The sequence below is a fragment of the Diceros bicornis genome, chromosome 1 (genome assembly GCF_020826845.1).
Source record: "Diceros bicornis minor isolate mBicDic1 chromosome 1, mDicBic1.mat.cur, whole genome shotgun sequence".
Taxonomy (NCBI): Eukaryota; Metazoa; Chordata; class Mammalia; order Perissodactyla; family Rhinocerotidae; genus Diceros; species Diceros bicornis.
The window spans coordinates 72,845,322-72,870,853 of record NC_080740.1 but is presented as its reverse complement, the minus strand read 5'-3'; the positions used below and the strand labels follow the sequence as shown (position 1 = coordinate 72,870,853).

Below are 25,532 nucleotides of genomic sequence, written 5' to 3'. Positions count from 1 at the left end.
AGAAGTTGGCCAGCCTTACTAAAGTTAAAAAGGGAAACCAAATGTCTTTTAATACAAGGGTCTCAGTGCTTGAGCGTGACTTGCAGATTCCCGCCATCACTGCCATGTATTGGCACTAAAGGAGAAGATATGGTGTTACTCAAGCATGTAGGTGAGTATTCAGTAAATGTCCAATACACTGTGTGATTTTGAAGGGTCTGGGGAATATCGGGCCTGAATTAGTGTTTAGAGTTTATCATGTATGTGGTGAGGTGGGGATGGAAATGACAGTGAATATCACAGGGTCACCCGTGGTTCCTTTGTACTGAAACCTCATTTTATACAGAGGATATATATATTTATTTATATATATTTATATATATTTATATCCACTCACACACACAAACACACTCACACGTGCACGCACGCGCACACACACACACAAAAGGTCTTTGATAGGCTTTCTGTGTTCTAGTAAAAATAGCTGGCAGCTGGTGTGTAAAGCCAAAAATGGCCTGTATGCTGCCGACAATGTCCACTCTGGATAGTCTCTCAAAGGCAGACACTTGTGTTTATCTGACAAGTGGAACCAGTTCCTGCCTGGGACAGGAATAGTCTCCCATTGGCGCAGACGCAGATCTCGAAGACTTTCTGCCTCATTCCTGTGGGCGTGTAGGATCCATGAGGCAGTCTAGGTAGTTTGATTTTCGCAGCATCTAACTTAATCTAAAGAGAGCGAACAGGAAGGAAAGAGTCAGAGGCTGTCATTTATTCTGTGGACATTCAGAACCAGTAGATGAATGTTCAATTCAACTTGAATGAGCACCTACTGTGAGTTGCGTATTCTAGGTACTGGAAATTTGGAGATGAACAGACAGATAAAGTCTCTACCTTCACAGAAGCTTATATTCTAGTAAGACAATGTTGCACTGGCCTATGTTAGCATTTTGCAAAACTATATCTTGTAGAATGTGAGTAGAGAGTCCTAGAGTGAAATGAATTTGGAAATGCTAGGTTAACAATTTTCTTTACTATGGGACTTCTCAGAGCCCAGATATGTCTGTGTGCATGGTAAATCTTCAAGGGTATGCAGCACTTTCCAGTCTTAAATAACTGTTAATGATTATAACTGATTCCTCCGGAGTCTGGATTCTGATGGCTACAAACTACATTTGTAATGTAGTCACTATTTCTAAATGTGTGTGGTTTAGAGTTTGCGGCTGTTTGAAGAGACAGTTTTGATAAGTGAATTCTCTATCTGACAAGCTCTCTTAAAACAAATATAGCAAATGCCAAACCAATCAAAAGACAGGCTTGGTGTACAGAGGCAGGTGGGGACTGACAAGCTCTAACTAGATATGAAAGGGGGAATAGAGTTTTGCTTTAAAAACACATTTTGTACTCTTTTTTTTAACTCATAAATAGAAAAATTCACTTACTTATTAACATGATGAAGACATTTTAAAAAGTTGGCACTTGAACCGTATTTTCTTTGGGGATTTGGCTTACCTTGTTGCAAAAACACAAGCAGCTATATTTAGGTTTTGGCTTGTTCTTATTTGGGATAGGGGTTAGATCTAACTCTCCATTCTCAAAGAAAGTAGACACATACGATGTAAACTTTAAAAATGACTACAAGTAAATTAAGTTCATCTTTAGCCAGATGTGTATAATGTTACAGCTTAATTATGCCGGCTACCTAAATCTTATGTTAAGGTGACAAGAGAGAGAATTTGGAAATAGCATTCATTTTCAGCCTTATGTATAATTCTGTTCTTGCAATACATGCTATTATCTTAGCACTTTACAAATCATGAGTTACAACTTTAATGTGTTGTGGGTTTGGCTTATAATCGTGCTGTTCAACATATTTGTTCCAGAAATAAAACCTTCTGATTGGCTCTTTTTGTTGTTACAGTGTAGGATGCACTTCAGTGGCAAAGGGAGTAACAACCCAATTTTGGGAAAGGTTGGCTTGTTGGAGCTCTGTCTCCCTGGACTTCTCACTCCGTACCTCTCCATCTTTGGACTCCAGTCTCAGCTCTGTTCTGCAGGTGGCTTCCATGTTGCCAGCTTCTGCATTTATTTCTACTCCTTTTGGGGCCTCCATCACGAGAGACCGGGTCGGGGACTCCAACCTGAAATATACATAAGACTAAGATAAAAAGATCCCATTTCACGTTTTTGGTAAATTGAATAGGAAGTTGATGCTCAGAGCATTGAAATGGCATTTCAGTATTTCATCAGGAAATTTTTCTAGCTTTGCTTTACAAACCTGGTCAAGGTTATGACAGAGAACATAACATATCTGGTATTTATCTTCATTGCGTATCACAAAGGTTGTAAGGAAGGTACTCTAGGATCCTGGCTTCATTTTATCTTACACCCAGTCAATAATTGCTTCATTAGTATAATTAACCGAATTCTTACAGAAGTTTTGTTATTTTTAGAGTAAGGCAATCCCAGATCTAAACTGAGCTTCCTGAAATTGGTAGGTATTCCTCCTACTTTGTCCGACTTTCTGTGTCTACCATGGAAGCAGAATCAGATAGAAGAATACAGACCGACGGCGTTAGACATGCCTGACTCAAGCCATGGGCCTGCCATGATATGACCCTGAGCAAGTCTTTCTTCCCTCTTCTCCTTTCCAAAATTTCTCAAAGACTTGGTTTCCTCATCTAAAGTGCTTCAAATGGTGCCCTGGCACATTGGAAATGTATAATATGTATTAACTATTAATTACTGCTGTTACTATTGTTACCACACCAGCAAATCTTAAAGAAATCTCAGGCCTTACTCAAATATGCAGTTATCAAAAGAAGACTCAGAACAGATCAGTGGTTGCCGGGGGCTAGAGAGGGAAAGTGATATGACTATGAAGGACAGCATGAGGAGATGATTTTGGTGATAGAACTGTTTGTCTTGCTTGCAGTGATGGTTACATGTCTCTATGTGTTTATTAAAACTGACATAATTGTACCCCCCCAAAGAGTGGATTTTATCGTATGTACGTTAAGAAGTAAATTCAGAGGAGAATCATCCATACACTATGCTAATTATCACAGCAAAAGAGGATAATACTCCATAGAAATATTTCTGCCTAACTCATTTCATGTGAAAAATATTAACTAAAACTCAACCGTCCCCTGAATATTCTAGATTTTAATAATTATTACCAAAGAGAAATGAATGAAGATCCTTTTCTTTGTTACAAAGAAAGTAGTCCAACTTAGGAAGCAATGGACCTCAGCAATGCTCTCAAACCATGTTGATTCACACCAATTTCCTGCATTTTATTTCTATGTTCCTAACCTTCAGACACTTTGAAGATGTTGAAAAGGAACATCATCCTCTCTGCCGACTGCTGACTCCCTGTTCTGCTTCCGCCACCCGCTATGGGTAGGGCACACCCTCATGGGTCTCACAGTAAGTGACAGAAGAGCAAGATGACCAGTGAGATGCCGCCACTGAGTGATTCCAAGCCACATTCCACAGGTGCCAAGAGAGGGCTCTTCCACACTTCCCAGGTCTGGGTTCCTGAGGTTTGCTTCCAGGCAGCAGCCTTCTCCACTGATTTTTATATTCCCCCTACAATGACTCACCAAGAGTCATAAAGAGAAACAATAGGACTATAGTACTCATGAAAGGATTGGCTTGAGCTTCTATTTAACTCATTCATTCCATTCTGACCTCACCCTTTCACGTGTGGCAACAATCCCCTTACTCCTACCTTCTCCTCCTTACAAGACCTTCACCAAGTTGGTGCTGAGCCGGGTGTGATTCCACCTGGAATTATGGTTTAATTCATTTGCATGTGGTTTTTCTCACTATCACGTCAGTACGAGGAGGGTCTTGTTCCTAGAGCAACAGGGAGTGAGGTCTGTGCAGTGCAGCCTCGCCCAGGACCTTAATCCTACCCAGTTGAGCTCCTCCTGTGCCCTTGACCCCATCTCACAGTTGAAATATGAAGATGGTTTTGTGCCATTTTCTTTGTTTCTCTCCTATACGGTTTGGCAACTTACACAGTTTATTCAGCATTTTCTAACATCATCTGTTTTCACTAATACTGATACTGGCATAAGCTTCCCTTCTGATAATATTGCTGGCTCAACTCTAACTTTGTTCACCCTCTTTTCAATGGCGCGGCTGTCATCCATCTCTCCCAGGTGAGAGTGGTCATGCCATCTTCTTGCTTTCCCCTTCTCTCCCTCATTTCATCAGTGAACTCAGCTTTAACACACAACTTCACCCTACTTAGTATACTAGGTCATCTCTAACTTGGACTACTGTAACTGCCTTACAAGTTGTGTCTCTAATTTTTCCTTTTTTCCAATGTACTTCACACAAAAATATATCTTCCTGCAGTAAGTTTTAAATATGTCACTTCTCTTTTCAAAACCTTTACAAGTTCCTTAGAAAAGATCTGAACTCCCGAGCTTATTCAGCCATTTGGAACTTGGTCTAATCTATTTTCTTAGTCTTATTTCTTGCCATAAACATCAGCTATGTTTTATTGAGCACTTACTGGGTGATGGACACTGTGCAAAGTGCTTTATATGTGTTACCTCATTTAACCCTCACAAAAGTCCTGTGAATTTGATACTCATTTGTCCTAATGGTACAAACAAGGAAACTAAGGCTAAGCGACTCACTTAGTGTTGTACATCCAGTAAAAGGGCAGAGCCAAGATTCAAACCCAAATTTAGTGGACACCAAAGCCAGTATGTTGTCCACTATACCATATCACTTCCAGAAAAACTGGGCTTGTTTCCTGTCTATCATATGTTTAGGCTATTCTTCATAATTAAATGCCACCTCCTCCTTCCTGGACTTAGCACTTGTATTTCCCAAACCAGTCTCTGCAAATAAGGGTAAGGTGATAGTACTACATGTGGCTCAGTGATACATACTTCTCAGCATACAATATTTCTCATAACTTATTTAAGCACTCAACATCAGTGACATCAAATTCAGGATATGGTGAATGTGTTCATATGTGGTATGTAGCATTCAAACTGAATGATTCATACAAAAAGATAGTTGGGGAGGAAAAAGAGCTTGACAAAGAAAAAATATATGGAGCTTGGAGAACTTGATCAGATGAAATGTTGGCATTTCAGACAGGCATTAGAATTCTCTTTACTCTTGCTTACCTGCTATGGGCTCTGGGATCAGCAGGAGGCCTCCAAGGCCAGAGAAGCGGACTCAGACATGACTGCTGCCAACCTCCCTCCACCTTCCCCCAGCCTTGGAAGTACCAGGTGCTGAGAAAGGGAGGTACTCTGAAACTGTCTCCTATTGTGAAGTGCTACAATAAGGTAGAAATGACAATTTCTTGGAAGCAGAGACAAAAAGGTAACTGGCTTTCTGTTTCACAGCCTATCTTAATGTCCTTTGGTGTTAGGCAGATTTCATAGTTTGTTCACATGCTAATACTTCCACTGTGTAAAAAGCTCCTACAAGAGTCCTGAGAGGCCTGCAGAGAGCAGACAAAGCAATCTTGAAGTGAAGTCGGTCAATTTCTGACCATAGATTACCAATCACAACACAATGGCTTAAATGGCATTGAGCAAGGAAACATGGAAGAAGGCTGGGGGGCAATTGAGGGTCCTGCTGGCTCTTGGAAAGGAACGCTGCTTCCATTAGGAGAAAGTGCAACCCTCCTCTGGGAGGACTGAAGAGACTCAGAATGGAAGAATGGCCAGGAAGGGGGAGGTCCACAGGCTGGGCCATGTCCTCAAGAACACTGGTTCTCAAATGAGGTCATCAGAATCCTCTGGCGGGCTTGTTAAAGCACGGATTGCTGGGCTCCACCCCCAGAGTCTGCTACAGTACATCTAGGGTGGTGCCTGAACACTTGTACTTGTGACAAGTTACCAGGTGATGCTGATGCTGCTGGATTGGGGACCACACTTTGAGAACCACTGCTCTAAAGGAAGGGTCACATTCTCAGGTGCTCATAAAGACTAGATAGGTGATGTAAATAGTGACCCATAAGAAAGTTATAAGGAAAACAATAGTCTCTGCACAATAATATACTACAAGTGATGGAGGTGCTCTCTACAGGGGGAAGCTGCTATTCTAATCTGGCTGATTACTGCCAGGGCTTTTTTTTTTATTAGGGCTTTTGATTTAAAAAATTATAAAATTTTATTCTGAATCATTAAATTTCTGGAATTGATGCAAAGAATATTTCTAAAAATATAAATATGGTATAAACGATAACAATACAATGGACTCTGTATATTCACTATCCTTTTTCAAGAAGAAAAAAAATTCTTACCTTTGTGAGGCCCTGATCTCCTCTTCCTAATCCCATCCATTTCCTTCTCTCAAGAGTACCTGCTATTATGAATTTTGTGTTTACTGTTTCCTTGCTTTCCTTTATGATATTACTACATTTGCCTCCTTAAACAATGTTGTTTACTATTGTGTGTTTTTGAGATATACACAGAAAAATTCCACTTATGTATTCTTTAGTGACTTGCCTCAACATTACGTTTCTGAGATGCATCCATACTGTAGCACAAAGCTGTACAGTCATGTGTTGCTTAACGATGGGGATACATTCTGAGAAATGCATCATTAGGAAATTTCATCCTTGCGTGAACATCATAGAGTGTACTTACACAAACCTGCATGGTGTAGCCTGCTACAGACCTAGGCTGTACGGTACTAATCTTATGGGACCACCATTGTATATGTGGTCCGTCATTAATCAAAACGTTGTTATGTGGTGAATGACTGTAATTTATTCAAGTTCCCCAGTGTTATCACATATCATGATTTATTTGTCCATCCTTCTGTTGGACATTTGGGTTGGTCTCAGGTTTCTGTTTCTACGAACAGTGCATCTGTGCAGTTCTTATATGTGGCTCCTCGTACACACGTGTAAATTTTCTTTAGGACACGTACGTGAAGCGCGGAATTGCTAGCTTCTAGGGTATGCATATTTATAGCTTTATTTGATACTTTCCCACTGGTAGTGTATAGAGTTCTGATTCTTCTACTTTCTTGCTAGCATTTGATATTGTTTAGTATGAAATGAGATGCTATTGTCCTTTAAATTTGCATTTCCCAGATTAGTAATGGAGTTAAGCATGTTTTCATTTATTTGTAAGCCATTTGGGATTCTTCTTCAGTGAAATTTCTTTTGTCTGTTTTAATCGTTTTTGTTATTCTGTGTAAATTGTAGTGATACTTTATATATTCTGAAAAATAATTAGTTAGCAATTCTATGTACTGGCAATTTCTTTTTTGAGTCTGTGGTTTGTCTTTTCCCTCTATGCTTAGCATCTTTTGATGAGCAAAGGTTTACATTTTAATGTCGACAAATTTACGATCTTTTCCATTAGGGTTTGTGCTTTTTGTGTTTTATTTGAGAAGTCCTTCCCTATGCTGAGGTCGTAAAGTTCAAGACTGTTTTCAAAACCTTTATGGTCTGCTTTTCATTAAGTCTCTCATTCACTGGGTCTTAATTTTTGTGTATCGTCTGAGGTTGGTGTTGAAAGAGATGCAGGTCAATGATCTCGACAACATATATCGAAAAATCTACATTTAGCTCTGTTATAAATGATGTTGCCATAGACCAATGGGTCTCCTTCGGGGCTTTCTAGTCTGTTTCATTATTCTATTTGTCTGGCCCTGTGACCATACTAATTAAATATTTTAGCTTACTTATTACAGTTTTTAAATTCTTTATATTTCGTAAGAAAGTATTCTTACTCTGTTTTTCAAGAATGTCTTAGCTATTCTTGGTCTTCCACATAAATTTCAAAATCAACTTAAGTTTTACCAGGAAGCCCTGATAGAATTTTGATTGAATTTATGTTCACTCTATGAACATTGCATCCGTCTCTATTTAGTTACGTTTTCTTTGATGTGTTTCAATAAAGTTTAACAATTTTCTCTATATAGGTTCAGCATATCTTTTGTGGTTATTGGAAATGGAATTTTTGTAAAAAAGTATTTCTCTTACCCCTATTTCTTTTCCCTCTTGTATTGATGTTCAATTTTTTTCTTTTTGGTATGTTGATCTTATAGTCCACACCTAAGTAAATCATCTTATTTTTCATAATTTGTGTACAGGTTATTTTAGGTTTTCTTTGTAGGCACTATTTTAATTTATGACAGTTTTATATCTATTTTTATACCTTTTATTTCATTTTCTTTTCACACTCTATTGTCTAGGACTGTCCAATATCATATTGACTAGAAGTAAGGAAATGGCAATCTTGCTTTTTCCTGACTTTAAAAGACAAACTTGCAACAATTCATCGTTAAGTATGATTTTGTGGTCTAGAGGTTTTTTTCCAAATACTTTCTATTAAGATGAGAGTTCCCTTCTAATCTTATTTTGCTAAGGTTTCTATTATTCATTAATGTGAATTTTATCAAGTACTATTTTATTCTTCATATATTGAGATAATATATTTCTCCTTAATAATGTGGTTAATTATATTTTCCAATAATGATCAATTCCTGTGATTTTTTGGCATTAGCCCAACATTGTCATTATGTACCATCTTTTCTATATATTTCTGAAACTACTTGTTAATTTTTTTAGGATTTTGCACCTGTGTTCATAAGTGAGTTTACCCTGTAACTTTTCATTCTTATATCTTTGTCAGGTTCTATCACTATTCTATATTCTGGAATCTTTTATGAAAGATTAGAATTATTTGTCCCTTGTGTGTTTAAACTCATTGATAAATCCTCTGGGCATGGAAAAACATATTTCCATTTTTAAAAACAATTATAGGATTATACAGGTTTTGTGTTGCTTCTCAGGTTGGTTTTGATAAGTTTTCTTTTTCTTGGTATTTTTCCATTTCATATAAAGGTTTAAATTTGTTGGCAAAGCTTGTCATAATATCTTCATTTTTAAAATGTTGCTTGCATTTGCAGTTATGCCTTCTTTTATTCCAAATATTTTTATTCCCTTCTTCTTTTCTCCTTGAGCAATACTACCAATTATCAGCCTTTTCAAAGAGCTAACTTTTGGTTTTGTCAGTCATATCTGTTTTATGTTTATTTCTAGTTCCTGAATTTCTCCTTGTCTTTTTGTTCTAGATAAATTAGGATAATTACACAGTTCGAGGTCCTAAAACATGTTGCCCTTTTAGTTAATTTTTGCCATTCCTAATTTTAATATACACATTGAAGATTATGCATTTTTCTTTGGCAGCATCACAAAAGAGTATTTATAATGTAGGTGTAAATATTTCTAATTCTAGTATGATTTCTCATGTGGTCTATGAATTTTATAGAGGGGTTTTCCTTAATTTCTAAATATGTAAGATTTTCTAGGATATATTTCTGGTATATATATTCTTCATTGTTTTTAAACTTTTGAACGTTGATTTTGAACCGGTAATCTTATAATAGAGAACATTTTCTGTATAAAATCAAATCAATTCTTTAAAAATTGAGACTAGCTTTTTGGCCCAGTATGTGTTAATTTTTATAAATATTCATGCCTGTCTGTAAAGAATGCGTGTTCTGAAGTTGGTTCTATGGTCTCTCTATGTCTCTTAACTCCACATATTTAATTGTTCTGTTCAAATTTATACAAATTCTTCCTTGACTTAGGATGAGGTTACGTCCCCATGAACCCACCATAAATTGAAAATATCATAAGGTGAAAACGCATTGAATACACCTAACCTATGGAAACATCATAGCTTAGCCTAGCCGACCTTAAACTTGCTTGGAACATTCACATTAGCCTAGAGTTGGGCAAAATTGTCTAACACAAAACCTATTTTATAATAAAATATTGAATATCTCATGTAATTTATTGAAACTGTACTAAAAAACATTGGTTGTTTGGGTACAGAATGGTTGTAAGTATATCGGTTGTTTACCCTCGTGATTGCGAGTCAGCAGGGCTGACTGGGAGCCCTGCTTGCTGCCACTGCCCAGCATCACGCGAGTATCGTACCACATATCGCTGCTAGCCCAGGAAAAGATCAAAATTCAAAATTTGAGGTTGGGTTTCTACTGAATGTGTATTGCTTTCACACCATCATAAAGTTGAAAAACTAAGGCAAACCGTCATAAGTCAAGACCATCTTTGTATATTATCTATTTTTATGTTTTAGCTATTAATTTCTGAAAGAAGTTGTTATTAAATGCTTACCAGCTTCGAATTGTTCTATCTTCCTTATCTATGTGCAGTGATCCTCCTTATTTCCTGCAATGTTTTTTGCCTTAAAATCCATTTTGCCTATTAGTATAGTTGTTGTCACTCTGTTTCTGTCAGTATTTTCCTTGAATAGATTTTTCCATGCAGTCGGCCCTGTGTATCCATGGGTTCCACATTTCCGGATTTAATGAACCACAGATTGTGCACTATGTTTATGATCTGCAGTCGGTTGACTTCTCGGACTAATGGATTTGAACATCCGTGGATTTTGGTATTTGCGGGGGTCCTGGAACCAATCGCCCTTGGATACCAAGGGACGACTGTACTTTTAAATATATCAGCCATTCCGTATGGTTATGTTTTAGATGTGTCTCACATGTAACTGCATTATTTTTTTACTTCAGATGACTTTTTGTTTTTTTTTTAATTTATTTTCCCCCAAAGCCCCAGCAGATAGTTGTATGTCATAGCTGCACATCCTTCTAGTTGCTGTTATGTAGGACGCAGCCTCAGCATGGCCGGAGAAGCGGTACATCGGTGCGCGCCCGGGATCCGAACCTGGGCTGCCAGCAGCGGAGCGCGCGCACTTAACCGCTAAGCCACGGGGCTGGCCCAGATGACTTTTTATTAAGGTAAAATTTACATACAGTGAACTGCATAGATCTTTTTATTTTATTGACAAATACACATTGTATATTTAAGATGTACAATGTGATGTTTTGATATATGTGTACATTATAAAATGATTCTCCAGTTAAGCTAATTAACCTATCCATCACCTCACATATGTACCTTTTTTTTTTTTTTTTTTTTTTTTTTTTTGTGAGGAGATCAGCCCTGAGCTAACATCCGCCAATCCTCCTCTTTTTTTGCTGAGGAAGACGGCCCTGGGCTAACATCGGTGCCTATCTTCCTCCACTTTTTATGGGACGCCGCCACAGCATGGCTTACCAAGCAGTGCGTCGATGCGCGCCCGGGATCCGAACCAGCGAACCCCGGGCCGCCGCAGCGGAGCGCGCGCACTTAACCGCTTGCGCCACCGGGCCAGCCCTCACATATGTACCTTTTTTATCCCCCTGTGGTAAGAACACTTAAGACCTACTCTCAGCAAATTTCAAGTATACAATACATTATTATTAACTATAGTCACCATGCTGTACATTAGATCTCCAGAACTCATTCATCTTGTAACTGAAAGTTTTTACCCTTTATCCAGTCTCCTGTTAGTGGACATTTGGTTGTTTCCAGTTTGGGGCTATTTTGCACAAAGTACTATGCACATTTTTATACAAGTCTTTTTGAGGACAAAGTTTTCATTTCTCTTAAAGTAAGAAGCTATGAGGGAAATTGTTAGGTTATAGAATAGGTGTGTCTTGAAAAAGCGTGGTAAGGCAGCTCTAAGATGGTCCCGAGTGAGCCTTGCCTCCTGATATTCAGGGCTTTATGTGATTCTGTCTCCTCATTGTGGGCTGGATGTAGTGACTTGCTTCTACACAACAGAATATGGCAAAAGAGGCGGGATGGCATTTATGAGATGAGATTATAAAAGGATACGGCTTGCATCTTGGGTTCCTGCTCTCATTCCCTGACTCTGAGGGAAAACAGCTGCCAGGTTGAGAGCTGCCCTATGGAGATATCTAAGAAACTCAGGGAGCCCAGTAGCCCATGAGGAACTAAGGTCCTCACTCCAACAGTCTACAGGGAATTGAATCTTACCAACATCCACAGGAGTGCATTTAGAAATGGACCCTCCCCAAGTCAAACATTCGAAGAGATTACAGCCCTGGCCAACAGCTGAACTGCAACCTCATAATTGATTTTGAGTCAGAGGCATCACTAAAATACACCCAGATTTCTGACCAACAGAACCTGTGAGATAATAAATGTCTGTTGTTTAAGCTGCTAAGTTTTAGGGTAATATGTTACATAGCAATAGATGAATACAATAAAAAACTGCCAAACTATTTTCAAATATAGTTGTACAATTTTACATTCCTACCACCAATATTAATGTAATTAAAGCTATTCTAGTGGCTATAAAATGGTACTTTATTATGGTTTTCATTTCCCTGATGACTAATGATGTTTACCAGCTTTTCATGTTCTTATTGGCTAATCAAAGATGTCCTTTTGGAAGGAATCTGTTTAAATCTTGTGCCCAACTTTTTTTGCAGTTGGGGTGTTTGTATTTTTGTCATTGATTTGCTATATATTCTGGGTAAAAATTCTTTTCAGATAGATAGGATAGGAGATATATGTACATATGTGTATGTGTATATATACACATCTGTATACATATATATGCATATATATCTACATCTGTATACATATGTATATACATATATATCTCTCTCAAGTATTTACTCCCAATCCATGACTTTTCTGCCTTTTCATTTTTTTAATGTCTTGATGAATTTCAATTTATCATGTATTTTACGTTTAGTACTTTTTGTGGCTTCTCTAATAAACGATTGCCCATCCCAAGGTCATAAAGATAGTTTCCCATGAGTTCTTCTAGAAGCTTTATACTTTTAGCTTTTACATTTAGATTTACAATCCATCTTGAATTAGTTTTTTAAGAATAGTGTTGAGGGTCATCTAGTTGCTGCAGCGCCATTTATTGAAAAGATAAGATAATTTTTTTCCATTGAATGGCACTGATGCTTTTGTTGAAAATCAATTAACCATATATTTGTAGATCTCTTTCTAAACTCTGTAGTCTGTTGTTTATTTCTCTAGCCTCATGCAAATACCAGACTGTCTTGATTACCGTAACTTTACAGTAAGTCTTAAAAATCAGGTAGTGTGAGTCCTTTAACTTGTGCAAAAGGAAAACAGATTGTTTTGGCTATTCTAGATCTTTTCCTTTTCCATATAAATCTTAAAAGCCTGTTGGGATTTTGACTGGGATTGTGTTGAACCCATAGATCAATTTTGAAGAGAGTTGATGTCTTAACAATATTGAGTCTTTAATGGATTTTATTTTTAAATCTAACATTCAAATTCACTATTCCTGATTTATGTGCTATTGTTGTTACATATTTTGGTCCTATGTTCTTGAACCCAGCATGATTGCTCTTTACACAATCAATGTTTATTTACATATATTCATGTATTTTCTACTTGTCATTTATTCCTTCTGTCATCTTAAACTTACTTTTTTTTTTTAACATCAAGAAAATCCTTGATAGTTTCTTTTGGTGAGGGTCTGCTGGGGCAAATCATCAGTTTTGTTTTTCTAGAATAAATCTTTAATTTTTTTGCCCTCCCTTATGGAAGGGATTTTGCCTGGATGCACAAATATGCTGACAGTTATTTCTCTCTCTGTATTCTGCTTCTCACTGTTGTGGTTAAGAAGTCAGCTGTCAGTCTAACTTCAATTCTAGAACTTCTATTTGGTTCTTTTCTCTCCCGCTGCTTTTCATCTTTGATATTGTGCAGTGTCATTCTGGTATGCCTGGATGTGGATTTCATTTTATTTACTCTACTTGAATTTTTTTTGACTCTCTGAATTTGTAGTTTTGTGTCTTTCATCACTTCTGGGCATTACTCAGCTGATATGTCTTTGAAAACTGTTTTTGCTCCTTTCTCTCTCTCTTCTCATTCTGAAACTTGGATTAGACATTCTCTCTCTAGCATTCCTGCTATTCTGGATGATTCCAGAATATTTTCATGTTCGTTTATTTTTCTTTTTATCTGTTTCTCTTCACATCCATTGAAGTTTTGCTTTTTGAGATTTTATTTGCATTTCTAGAAATTCTGGTGGGTTCATTTTCTAATTTGTTAGCCATTTTATATTCCTTTATTTTTTACTCTTTCAATTCATTTGTTTCTTTACTCATAGCAAACATACATATTTTATATTTTTTCTCTGCTATTTCCCATATCTGAAGCCTCCGTGCATCTAAATTGGCTGCCTTGTTGCCCTGCTTATGGTCTTGCGCATGGTGCCTTGTTTCTGAGCGCTTTGTATTTCTTGACTGTGGGTTCATATATCTTGGGCCTTTGCAGAAATTATTTGAGACCTGCATTTAAGGTGATTTTCTCTAGAGAGGATTTGCGGTTGGTTTTCATCCATCACTGGTGCTACCATTAGCTTCAGGCCTCTGTAAACAAATATCTTTGCTTTAGGTTTAGGACCACCCAGATAATATGAATTCAGGCTACAAACCAGCGTGAGGGCCATTGGAAGTTACCAAGCCTTGGAGAAATGTTTTTCTTTCCTTTCCATTCAGCGCTGAGGTCCAAGACAGGCAATCTCCCTTGAAATCCTCTGAGTGGACGAGCCATGGATGGGGAAGACTAGGTGGGTTTTGACTTCTATTTCATCCTCACACTGAGGGTTTGGTACATTGGGGTCCCAGTTTCATCTGTGGAATCTCTAATTAGACTCCCCACTTCAGGTGGGCCCTGAGATTTGCTCTGTTCTCATGACCCACTAAGTCCATGAAAACAGAAGCTGAATTTCATCTAGTTTAGCAAAATCTTGTCAAGTTACAGCTGGCCTCAGTGCTCACGTAACTTCTCTGGGTTCCCATACCTCTTTCGTGTTTTGGACTTTGAATAATCCTAATTTCTAGCTCATCAGTGCATTTACAATATTTTAAAAATATTTTTATCCAGTAATTTTAGTTGTTTTCAACTAAAACAACTGGTTAGGGTACTTAGACTACCATACTATTGCACTAGAGGTCCAGGTTTCTGATATTTCAAAAAAAGATGGATGTGAAGTAGGGGAGAGTGAGGATGAGCTGGAACCCACCAGGATGAAGTGGTACCTGTGACAGTCTCTCACCACTCCTAAGTTTCTGATTCAGTGGAGGAAAAGCTACTGCTCTTCTTTGTGAAACTAAGCACACACCTGGCCCAGGAATTGGAGGTGCTAAAGACCTGGCTGTTGCCCTACACTAACAAGGTGAGCTGGCAGGTGATCTCCAACAGTGCCTAGTTCCCTGAACCAACCTTCCAGTGTAAAAGGAATACAGCTGTGGTTTCCCTTCCACCTTCCAAACCCCATGCAGCCATGCTAACTAGGTGAAGGGAATTCCAGGAAACAAAGTTCCAGCTTAGCTAAGTTGATATAATACAAATCCACCTCAGGTCATCCTGTTTTAAATGGCTACTTTGGCTTGAACACACTATACCCAGTGGAACCAGCTTCAGCTTCCAATATAGAAACTAGTTGAAATAAAATGAGCACCTGCAAAAAGGAGAAACTTGGGCTTTTCTAATTATATAGAATCTACTTTTATTTATTTATTTTATTTTTATTTTTATTTTTGTGAGGAAGATCAGCCCTGAGCTAACATCCGTGCTAATCCTCCTCTTTTTGCTGAGGAAGACTGGCTCTGAGCTAACATCTATTGCCAATCCTCCTCTTTTTGTTTTCCCCAAAGCCCCAGTAGATAGTTGTATGTCATAGTTGCACATCCTTCTAGTTGCTGTACGTGGGATGCGGCCTCAGCATGGCTGGACAAGCGGTGCGTCAGTGCGCGCCCGGGATCCAAACCCGGGCCGACAGCAGCGGAGCGCGCGCACTTAACCACTAAGCCACGGGGCCGGCCCCAGAATCTACTTTTAAATCAAGCGAAGCTTACTTTGAAATTCAAGCCCCTTGTATCTGCAGTAGGTATTTAAATTTTACAGAAGCTGCTGAGCTTTTAGAGATTTGTCTTTAAATCTTGAGTTAAAAAATCTAAGCAAAAATTCTAGGGTTCTGCTCTAAAGATTTAAGAAATGGATTAGATAGTCTCATTTGAAGGCCATTTCTCTCAGAAAAGCAGTGATATTATGTCCTCTAGAGCAAAACCATTTTGAAGTTTGCCCTTATGAAAGGCAAGCCAGACTATCACAAAACATTCTTTTGAATCAATCCTTCTTTCCCAGTGTAAAGCTTGTTGATTTATTTAATAAACATTTATTACACTAGGCCTAAGGGGACACAGAGAAGTGGGTTGTATCTCAGACTGGTAGAGTCTGGGTTGGTCTTGAAAGTCCATTAGGAATTGGCTCATTTGTTTGGTCAACAAACGTTTATTGAATTCTTAGTATATGCAAAATTCTGGGGTTACAGTTGTAAACAAGATAGACCTAATCCTTGCCCTAGTGAGTTTATGTGCTCTTGAAGATGAGGTACATTAAGCAACTATTTGTTCATGGTGATAAGGAGTGCTTGATGGAGAATTACAGGGGATTATAAGAAGTTATAGTTGGGGACTGGGTTGTGGGAAGAGTTGGGGTCTGGGAGGCTTATGCAGACTGCTGAAGGATGAGAAGGAGGTAGCCTGGTGAAATATGAGTGTTCCAAGCAGAGGAAACAGCATCCATGAAGACTTTAGGAGGAAAATAGTTTTGTGGGTTAGAAGAAATTGAAAGGTCGATAAAGAGAGAATGTGGTATTAATAAGAAGAGGTAGGTCAGGCATGGCCTTGCAGAATATGGTGAGACAATAAACAATTTTAAATGGAGTGGTGGTGTAGGGGGGCAAAAAGATAATGGACAACATGATCTGATGTCCATGTTGCAAAGATTACTGTGATGGTTAATTCTATGTGTCAACGTGACTGAGCTGTGGGATGCCCAGACATTCAATCAAATATTATTCTCAGTATGCCTGTAAAGGTGTTTCTGGATGAGATTAACATTTGAATCAGTGGACTCAGTAAAGTAGATTGCCCTCCCTAACGTGGGTGGGCCTTGTCCAATCAATTGAAGACCTGAATAGAACAAAAAGGCTGAATAAGAGGGAACTTTGCCTGCCTGACTGAGCTGGGACATGGGTCTTCTCCTGCCCTCAGATTGGAAATTACACAAGCTCCCCTGGTTCTCAGACCTTCGGACTCAGACTGGAATGATACCACTGGCTCTCCTGGGTCTCCAGCTTGCTGACTGCAGACTTTGGGACTTCCTCAGCCTCCATAATCAATCACATGAACCAATTCCTTAATAACAGGAAATATATATATATATATATGTGTATATATAGATCTATATCTTGGTTCTGTTTATCTGGAGAACCCTAACTAATACCATATATATATTATATATATCCTATTATTCTTCTATATCATTTATATATACACATATACATATATATACACACACACACATATACATATCTATACACATATACATATATATATGTATATATATATATCTGGCTACAGAGTGGCGAGTGGACAAGAGGTGGCAAGAGGATTGCAAGGAGAGCAGCTAGGAGTCTGTGGTTAACCCAGGTGGGAGAGGATGGTGACTTAGATTAGGTGACGGAATGAGTTAAGTATGATTTCGAGTGTGTGGATTTTGTATCTGGTAGACTGTGTGGGTCAGCCACTGAGATCAGGAAGAGTGTAAGCAGAACACTTACAGAGTGGAAGGATAGAAAATCGTGAGTCAAGTTTTAGATATGTTGAATTGGAAGTGTTCGAAATGTCAAATGGAAATGTGGATACGCAGGGATAGAGATAGAAAGTGGGAGGTATGTTTGATGTGGTTGGTGGTGTATTTCTGTATTGCTGAGTTAATGGTACTGTGTACATACAACCTCAAAAGAAATATCTGAAAACACAATCAGATTCTATGGAGTGCCAGCTGACTCATTTTGGCTGGTGAGACTAGGAACGTGTACCTTGGGAATGGTTGTCTTAGCCAAGTCACAATGTAGGTGGCATCCTACCAGGGTGTACATTTCCTCTGAAATGGTCTCTTCCTATAGCTAGAGACAAAGCCAAGTCCTGACAGAATTCCAAAGTGCACAGACTGTTTGTTGCCCTCTTAGGTGGTTTTACAGCTCTGGTGTAGCCCAGGGAATATGATAAGCCCTTGGGGGATTCTTCCTCTATTGAACCATCATTTGCTGCACATTTCTGCATTCACTTGAAACCTCTCCTTCTCTGCTCAAATTCCATTTCAAGTACCTGTGAAACATGGGACAGCAACTGTGTCCCTTTCCTCCTCGGCTATACTCAGAAGTGTCATGAATCAAAAAACCCCACAAAACTTTAAATGCTATCACAGTTCTGTTTTTAAAACTCAGAGAATAATTTATTTGCTGTTGGCATTATCAGTTTGTTCTCTCCATTTTAAGCTCATTTTTTGTTGAAATTGTTTTTGTTGAAACAGTGATTACTTATCCAGATTTCTCGTTTTCATTTCCTTCATCATAAGAATCTACATTAATCACTTCCAAACCTAGACAAGCTTTTAGATCATATTTTGCTCTCATCCTCAGAGAATGGAGACAATGGCTTTTGTTACTTTGGGGAGCGACCTTCAAAACATCATAAAAACTGAGTGATATATGTGGTAACTGAAAGAGAAGAGGGTTAGCACCAGTCTTTTCTAGGAAACAGAAGATTCTCACTAACAGCAACACCTAGGGTTAGTGTGTGTGTGTGTTCTAAGTTTGAGAAAAAAAATGAAACAGACAAAGTTATGATTGAAAGGGAAACAATTTAGGAGAAATTGGTGGGAGGGGTTGTAGAGTTGGTGGTGCTTTGGTCAATTAAAGTAGTTGCCTTTAGGGAGTTCTTCGATTGTTTGAGGCCCATGGCTGGGAAATTTCGATTCAGTCAGTATCACATGGGGAGCTTTCAAAGCTTGGATCACATTCCACATAAACTAAATCAGAATGCTGGGGCATCTATGTATTTAAAAAATTTCTCTGTGTGGTAATGGTTGAAAACCACTGACTTTGACTGACTCAGCAGATCTATGTGTGTGTTGTAGATATACAAACTTTAATATGGAACCCTACCATCCCTCTGATGGAAATAGAGAGGTTTTGATATTGTTTCCGAGGGAAAAGTAACCCAAGCTGTGACTACAGCAGCAAAGCTAATACCCTTGATCAAATGAAGACCTGCAGTGCCTACTCCTTGCGTCCATTTTACTTCCTGGGCCAATTGCTTTTCTGAGTTGCTGATCTGATGATTCTGTGTATATAAAACTTGAGCAAATCAGTGGGATTCTTTACTCAAAGAGTGTGTGTGTTTTTCAAACAACTTCTTCATTGATCTGAAGTTCATTAGCTCTCATTGAATCTTTAAGAGCTCAAAGTTGGATTCCTATTTCAAGAAAAGTGCTTTAAAAATTGCTCCCATATTTTAGTTGTGCTGTTTGATAAACACTAATGAACCAACAGCCATTTTGAAGAACCTGATTTGTATCAGTGTAATGGGCCATTTAAAGTAATGTTAAGTGAGATTTCGATGCTAGATGACTTTCAGAGCACGGTATTGGCTACCATCACATTAAACACTGTGGCCCATTTAGTTTTTGGCTTGAAAATTTACAATGTTCCCTCTGACCTCATTTTCCTGCAACCCTCTGACTCATTCTGTATTTTTGAGTTAGGCTTTTACATAGCCTGAATCAAAGGAACCTCAGAGGCCTCGAACGAAAGTCCAGTGACAGATTTAGATTCACATACCATTAGTGAATCATATTATATGCCCTGCACGTTGGGTGCTTTTCAATGCATATTGTCCTGTCTGGTATTCACTACCAGCCCCATTTGTGAGAGGAGGCAAGGGAGGTTCAGAGAGATTAAATGTGTGGTCCAGACCACATGCCTAGAAAGTTGTAGATCAAACCCAGGCCTCCTGATTCCTAGCCAGTATGTTTTACAATATTCCATGGTTCTGATTATTGAAAAGTAGTTCCACATATTGGGTGGACATCTCAACCTGTAACCTGCTATGTAATCTTGAGCTTCCATAGGTAAACTCTCTAAATTTATAAAGACAAGCATCCTGGTTATCCTGAGGTTTCCTTATTTAGGCTAAAAAGGATCTTTGACAGATTCTCCAGTGAGTGAACTTGAGCGACCCTCCTGGTCATCCTGCCTGCAGTGGATGGTAGGTCCACCTCCCCCATCCTTTAATCTTCCTTTTGGTATGTCTGTTCCCTTCGCATTCTTCAAGTCTCACTCAAATGCCACCTCTTTAGACAGGCCTTCCCTGACTAACCCTTCCATCACTCAGTGACGTTCCTTCATGCCACTTAACACAATTTGTAATTATTGACTGTTGACTTGTTTTAATCTCTTTCTTCCTCTAGCGTAAGCTCTGTGAGGGTAGTAATTCTGCTAGATTTATGCCCAGCATCAAGGATGTTGCCTGGTATTCAATAAGTATTTGTTGAATCGATGTCCCTCTTAGATTCTGCTACCTATCAATGAATACAGTGCTCCTGTCATGTTATGAGCAAGGTCCAGGATCATTTCCTCCCCTTACCATCTTGGTATGCTTCTGGACAACATATTACTGCAGTCTAATTACATTACAATTGGTGGTCATATTAGTGTTATCTCATACTGGGTTTAAACCAAAAAAAAAAAAAAAGTTATCCCTCAGTTTGTGGCCCATTTTGCTAGTAACTACCTACCTCATTCTATATTTGTGCTCCTAGGGCCACATTTTGCCCCATGTAATATGTTACCTTTTAGATTTTCCATAAGGCCATAGGTTCCCCCTCTTAAATATTTTAATCTAAATTTCTTGGGAGGGAATTTAGGATAGTGGTTTAAAGCTTGAGCTTCAGAGTCAGGATTTTGAGTCCAAGCACCTCCATCTGCTGGATGCTTGACTGCGGAAAAGTCGCTAAGCCTTTTTGAGGCTCAGCTGTTTCTCCTCCTGTTCAACAGGGATAACAGCATCTCCCTCACAGGACTGTTATGAAGCTGGAATGTGGGAACGTAGGTGAAGCCTTAGACAAGTACACAGAACATGGTCATTAGTGATAACTTTTATCACTGTATTCATCCAGATAATGATTCTGTCACATCTATTCATTCCCCCTCCTAAAAGGGTTAGAATGGATGATTTCCATATTTTTCCCCCCATCTCTAATCCCCTCTGGCTTTCTTAACATTTCATCACCCACAAGAGGCATCCAGGTTAACGTAGTGGCCACATAACAGACTTTGCACAGAGCTTGAATGGCAAGAGTAATTTTAATCCAAAATGTTCAAAGGCAAGTGGCCGAAGAAGTTCCCTCTTCTTCCATGCTATGTTTTTGACAAGATTTACTAAAACGTCCATGACCTTGAGAGGGGAAATCTTGACAGATTCTCTGTAGAATTTGTCAATTACTTTTGCCAGAGGTCAAAATTGATCACAAATACTGTGCCTTAGTAGTCTAACTTGGGCTTCCAAATGGTGATTAGGGGCTTGGATTTTTGTAGCAAATCGTGTTTCTCAGAACCTGAGGTTTCCAAGGTGACTGCATATGAAACTACAGGCATCATAATTGAAGTTTCCAGAGGAACTCTCTCTCTAGTCCTTCCCGTACTCTAACATCTTCAAACCATTACATTCTTCAAACTGAGAAATTCTTTCTAAAGTGAGATAGAAACTAAATCATTGATTTGAATATCAAAGAAGTGATGTACATTTCCACACTCACAGCCCTCATTAATGACAGTAATAACTTGCAAGTCTTCTCAATAAGACCTAACACTCTTAGAACATTAATGACCCGCGCAACTAACTTGACTCCATGTGTAACAGAGAGCCTGGCTGCCGATTATTTTACTTAAAAATGAAAATTAATAAATTCACAAATGTTATTTAAATTTCCCCTTTAAATGAAATTGCGAGCTTTGAGGCCCATAGGACAGTGTATTACAGCAGAAGGAGCACTGGACTAGGAGTAGATTCTTACTACCAGGTTTGCCACGCGGCCATGAGGACCCACTTTCCTGTATACAATAAGAAGACAGGAGGAGCAGTTGAAAGAGTGCCTCCTCCAGCCCTAAAATAGACCTCATTATAGATTTTTGAAGGTTAATAGCAAATGAGTGCATCGCATACCATATGATTATAATGCAACAGATCTCCCACGTTGCATCATGTGGTCATGATGATCTCTCTTCATCCTCAATGCTGACACTCAGTAGGCATACTAAAGAATACTCTGCATCTGTTTGTTTTTATGTTGTATGGGAAGCTCTATCTGTGGGGACCAAAACAGGCGAGCTACATAGCTCTAAGAAGGCTGAAAAGAGAAAACTAATGTCTCATATGTGAATAATAATTATACTCCATTCAAGTTTCATTTTGTAAAAGCTATTTAATAAAAACTTACAGCTAAAAATTATTATGTATTGACTATCTATTAGGGACTGTGCTAAGTAAAACAATTCTAGGAGGAAGTCATTATACTAGTATTTATGATCCTCATTTTATAAACAGGGAAAGTGAGGCTTGAGGACGTTAAGCCTAAGGACACACAGCTAAAAGGTGACAGCGGTGTGGATGTTCCAACCACAGCGATAGCAGCAGAACTCATACTTTTAAATGCTGCCCTACAACTGCCTCTATTTACTGAGAATGAGCAAACGTTAGAGTAATAGGACTAAGTTTTAGGGCTCTAGGGGAAAAGTAAATTATAATCAAATAAAACTTAGGATGTACCTTACCTGTGTTGAAAGACATTTTGGATACTGTCAATATATCCATTTAAAATGAAAGTAAACGGTTTCTATTTGACATTAATTGAAAATTTCTATTTTTGGTCCAGCCATGAAATAAATAATTTGGTTAATATCTAGACTACATACTTTGCAATTTTTCATAACCCATTTCAGAATCCTCTCTTAGTTCAAATGATAACATAGGAAGCCGGAAATAGTCTTTGAAAGCAATGTGGACAGAGGCCAGTCGTTCTGTTCTAGTTCAGAATGATTAGCTGGGAGCTTACATGTAAGCCAGCGGCTAAACAAACTGGAGGGCCTGTTTTGGGTGATTAGTGAATGTTTTATAATAATGATCACTATGCACTGAGAACCTGCTATGTTTTTGGACTTTCACATGGTCCAGGGAATCCTCAGTGTATCCTATACAGCACATGGGAGAATCCCTGTTGGACAGATGAGGTTCAGTAAGGTGGAGTGATTTGCCCAAGATCACCTAATTGCCAACTCACAGAGATGAGACTCAGGTAACTAGACTTGTCTGGCTTCAAAGTTTCCTCTCAAAACTTTCCATTGAATTATCATAGAAGATTAATACATTCCTGTGGGGCAAAGGACCCACTAAAAGGCCAGTGTTTCTTTGAAGTTTATTGTATTCAGCTTAAAGTTATATGACTGAGTGTTCTAGAGCATAAAATATCCTTTTTTAATGGAGAAAGAGTGATTTAATTTATCATTGGTCAAAGTGATTTCTACCTTAAAATCTTTAGTCAAAATATTCTCCAGGAAGATGTGTCAAGTTTGTCCTATGGCTTTCTGTATCCTAATTCAAGAAGCACAACACGGGACTCAAACAGAGTCAGTGAACACAGAACCTGGGGTCTGATATTCCACTCAGTAGCTGTGTGATCTTGGATAAGTGCTCACCTCTGAGCCTCAACTTGCTCATCTATAAAATAAAGGTAATGATGATTCTAATAGTCATCTTATACAGCTGTTATCCAAAAATGTATGGTTATATAGTGCTTAGCGCAGGTCTGGACTATTCTACCATGACACAGTTGTGAAAGGAAGAGAAGAAAAGCTCTCAGACATGGCTTGACTGTTGGAGATGGCAAATGAAAATTATTTAACTACTTCTCTTCTGCCATTGTCTTGCTGTTTCAGTTGGTTCCCTGTTAAAAGAGTGATTTCGTTTCAATCCGCAGATGGCTTTTTGAATGTTTTGCTCTTTATCTCAGTTTGTTGAAGCACTAAGTTTAGTGGCTCTAATCTATATAGTAGCTCACAACAGTCACAAAACTCTGGAAGTAGCTGTTGATCAGTTTTTACTCCAGAGCCTTTAGTTGGGGGAGTTCGAAGTCCTTTTTAGTTATGCCTATAGCTGGTGTTGAGATATTGCACATTTCTTTGTTCTTCATGTGCTTGTTAATTTTATCACATAGCAAATGGAAAGGGAGGAAAAAATGCCTGTGCCTACTACCCCTGCATTTACAATGTGATTGAATTCTCACCCTGGAACTCAGGATGTCTCCTTAAAAGATCAGAGTAGGAAGATGCTGATAGAGATGGTAATGATAATAATAGTATTATCTATAATATTCAGTGCTTTCTGTATTCCAAGAATTTGCTTAAAGCCTTAATGTGTATCATCCCATTTAATGCTTGCTACAACCCTGAGAGCTATGTCCTATCAGCATCTCCATTTAGCCCAAGTGACAGAACTCACAGCTCAGTCTCACTGTCTCTAAGGCCTTTGCTCCAACCCACTGTTAGAAACATTTCTGTTCATTCATGTGGGAGATTTTCATTTGAGGGATATAGAATAAACCAGGGTCTTGATGCAAGCAAATCATGGGAACAGTAAAGGCATGTGGCCATAAGAAGGTTTTGTCTTCAAAGGAAAGACCATGGTATAATTACATGCTATTCTTTACTCAGAGTCATAGCAAAATGAGTAAAACCTTCTCAGAAAAATCCAAGAATGATATATAGTATGTACTATATTTTGATGTAAAGCAAATTCTTTACATAGTGCAAATACCTCTGCTAACAATAGAGTTTATCAAGATTATTTATTACGAGGCATTAAAATAAATCTTTTTTTCAATTACTTTCTAATGAAATGTACCAATTACCTTTTGAATGGTGACATATGGCTGTAATGTATTCCAGTGGGGATAAATCTTGCTTATACAAGGTTTCAAGTGCTCCCTCCTGAACTACATTAATTACTGATGTAAACAAAAGATAGAGGATTATTATCACCTTTATTGATAAATCCTGAACCTCGTTGTAATATAGTTCTCTGGGTTAGATGACATTAATCATCAGGTAATTTCTAACAGTCATGGTGCAAATGTATTACAAAAGGGATGTTTCTGCAAGCCAGAAGCTGATTTTGGATCATGTTTATTAACATGGTTGAAGCCTGGGGTAACCAATGAAGAAGTCATGCAGCTGTTGTACACAGTGAAGTTGAAAAAATAATGCTCTCATGCAACTGGTTGGCTAACAAATGAATAACTACCACAGGAAAACATCAACCACTGTTTCAAAGAGCCTTATCTGAGGGCTGTTGATGAAGAAGAACTAGGCTGTCACCTGTGTCAAGCCTGTGACGTGGCTCCACCCCTTGCAATAACTTTGTCCTGAATGGGCAAGTATTTTAGTAAGGAATTGAGAGGGGAGACAGGAAATGAGAAGACTGGTTTCTGAGCAAAGGAAAAGCTACTGACCTTGGTGTTGAGACTGCTTCCTTCCCCATTCTATGATACCACGTCACCATGGGTAACTCTGGGATTTGCCATGAAGTCATTCTTCCTTGTTTCTGTTTATCTTTTGGTCTTTACCTATCTGCTATATGAGGATAATACTAGTACTGACCTCATGAGATTTGGGGGAGGATTAAGTAAGATATTGAATATAAGCCACTTAGTGCCTGGAACATTTGGATAGTTCAACATGTTAGCTATTTTATCATTGATGGAT

General features: G+C 38.4%; 1 protein-coding gene across 1 annotated transcript in view; it reads right to left on the bottom strand.

Moving 5' to 3' along the window:
* Positions 1 to 381: 381 nt before the first annotated feature.
* Positions 382 to 25,532, bottom strand: part of SGCD (sarcoglycan delta) — a 91,427-nt gene continuing 66,276 nt past the window's right edge. Inside the window, exons 2-3 of the mRNA XM_058544770.1 lie at positions 1,994 to 2,117; positions 382 to 705 (exon numbers count right to left, since the gene is read on the bottom strand). Coding sequence (XP_058400753.1) covers positions 532 to 705; positions 1,994 to 2,089 — 270 coding nt within the window. The 5' untranslated portion in view covers positions 2,090 to 2,117 and the 3' untranslated portion in view covers positions 382 to 531. The remainder of the gene's footprint in view (positions 706 to 1,993; positions 2,118 to 25,532) is intronic.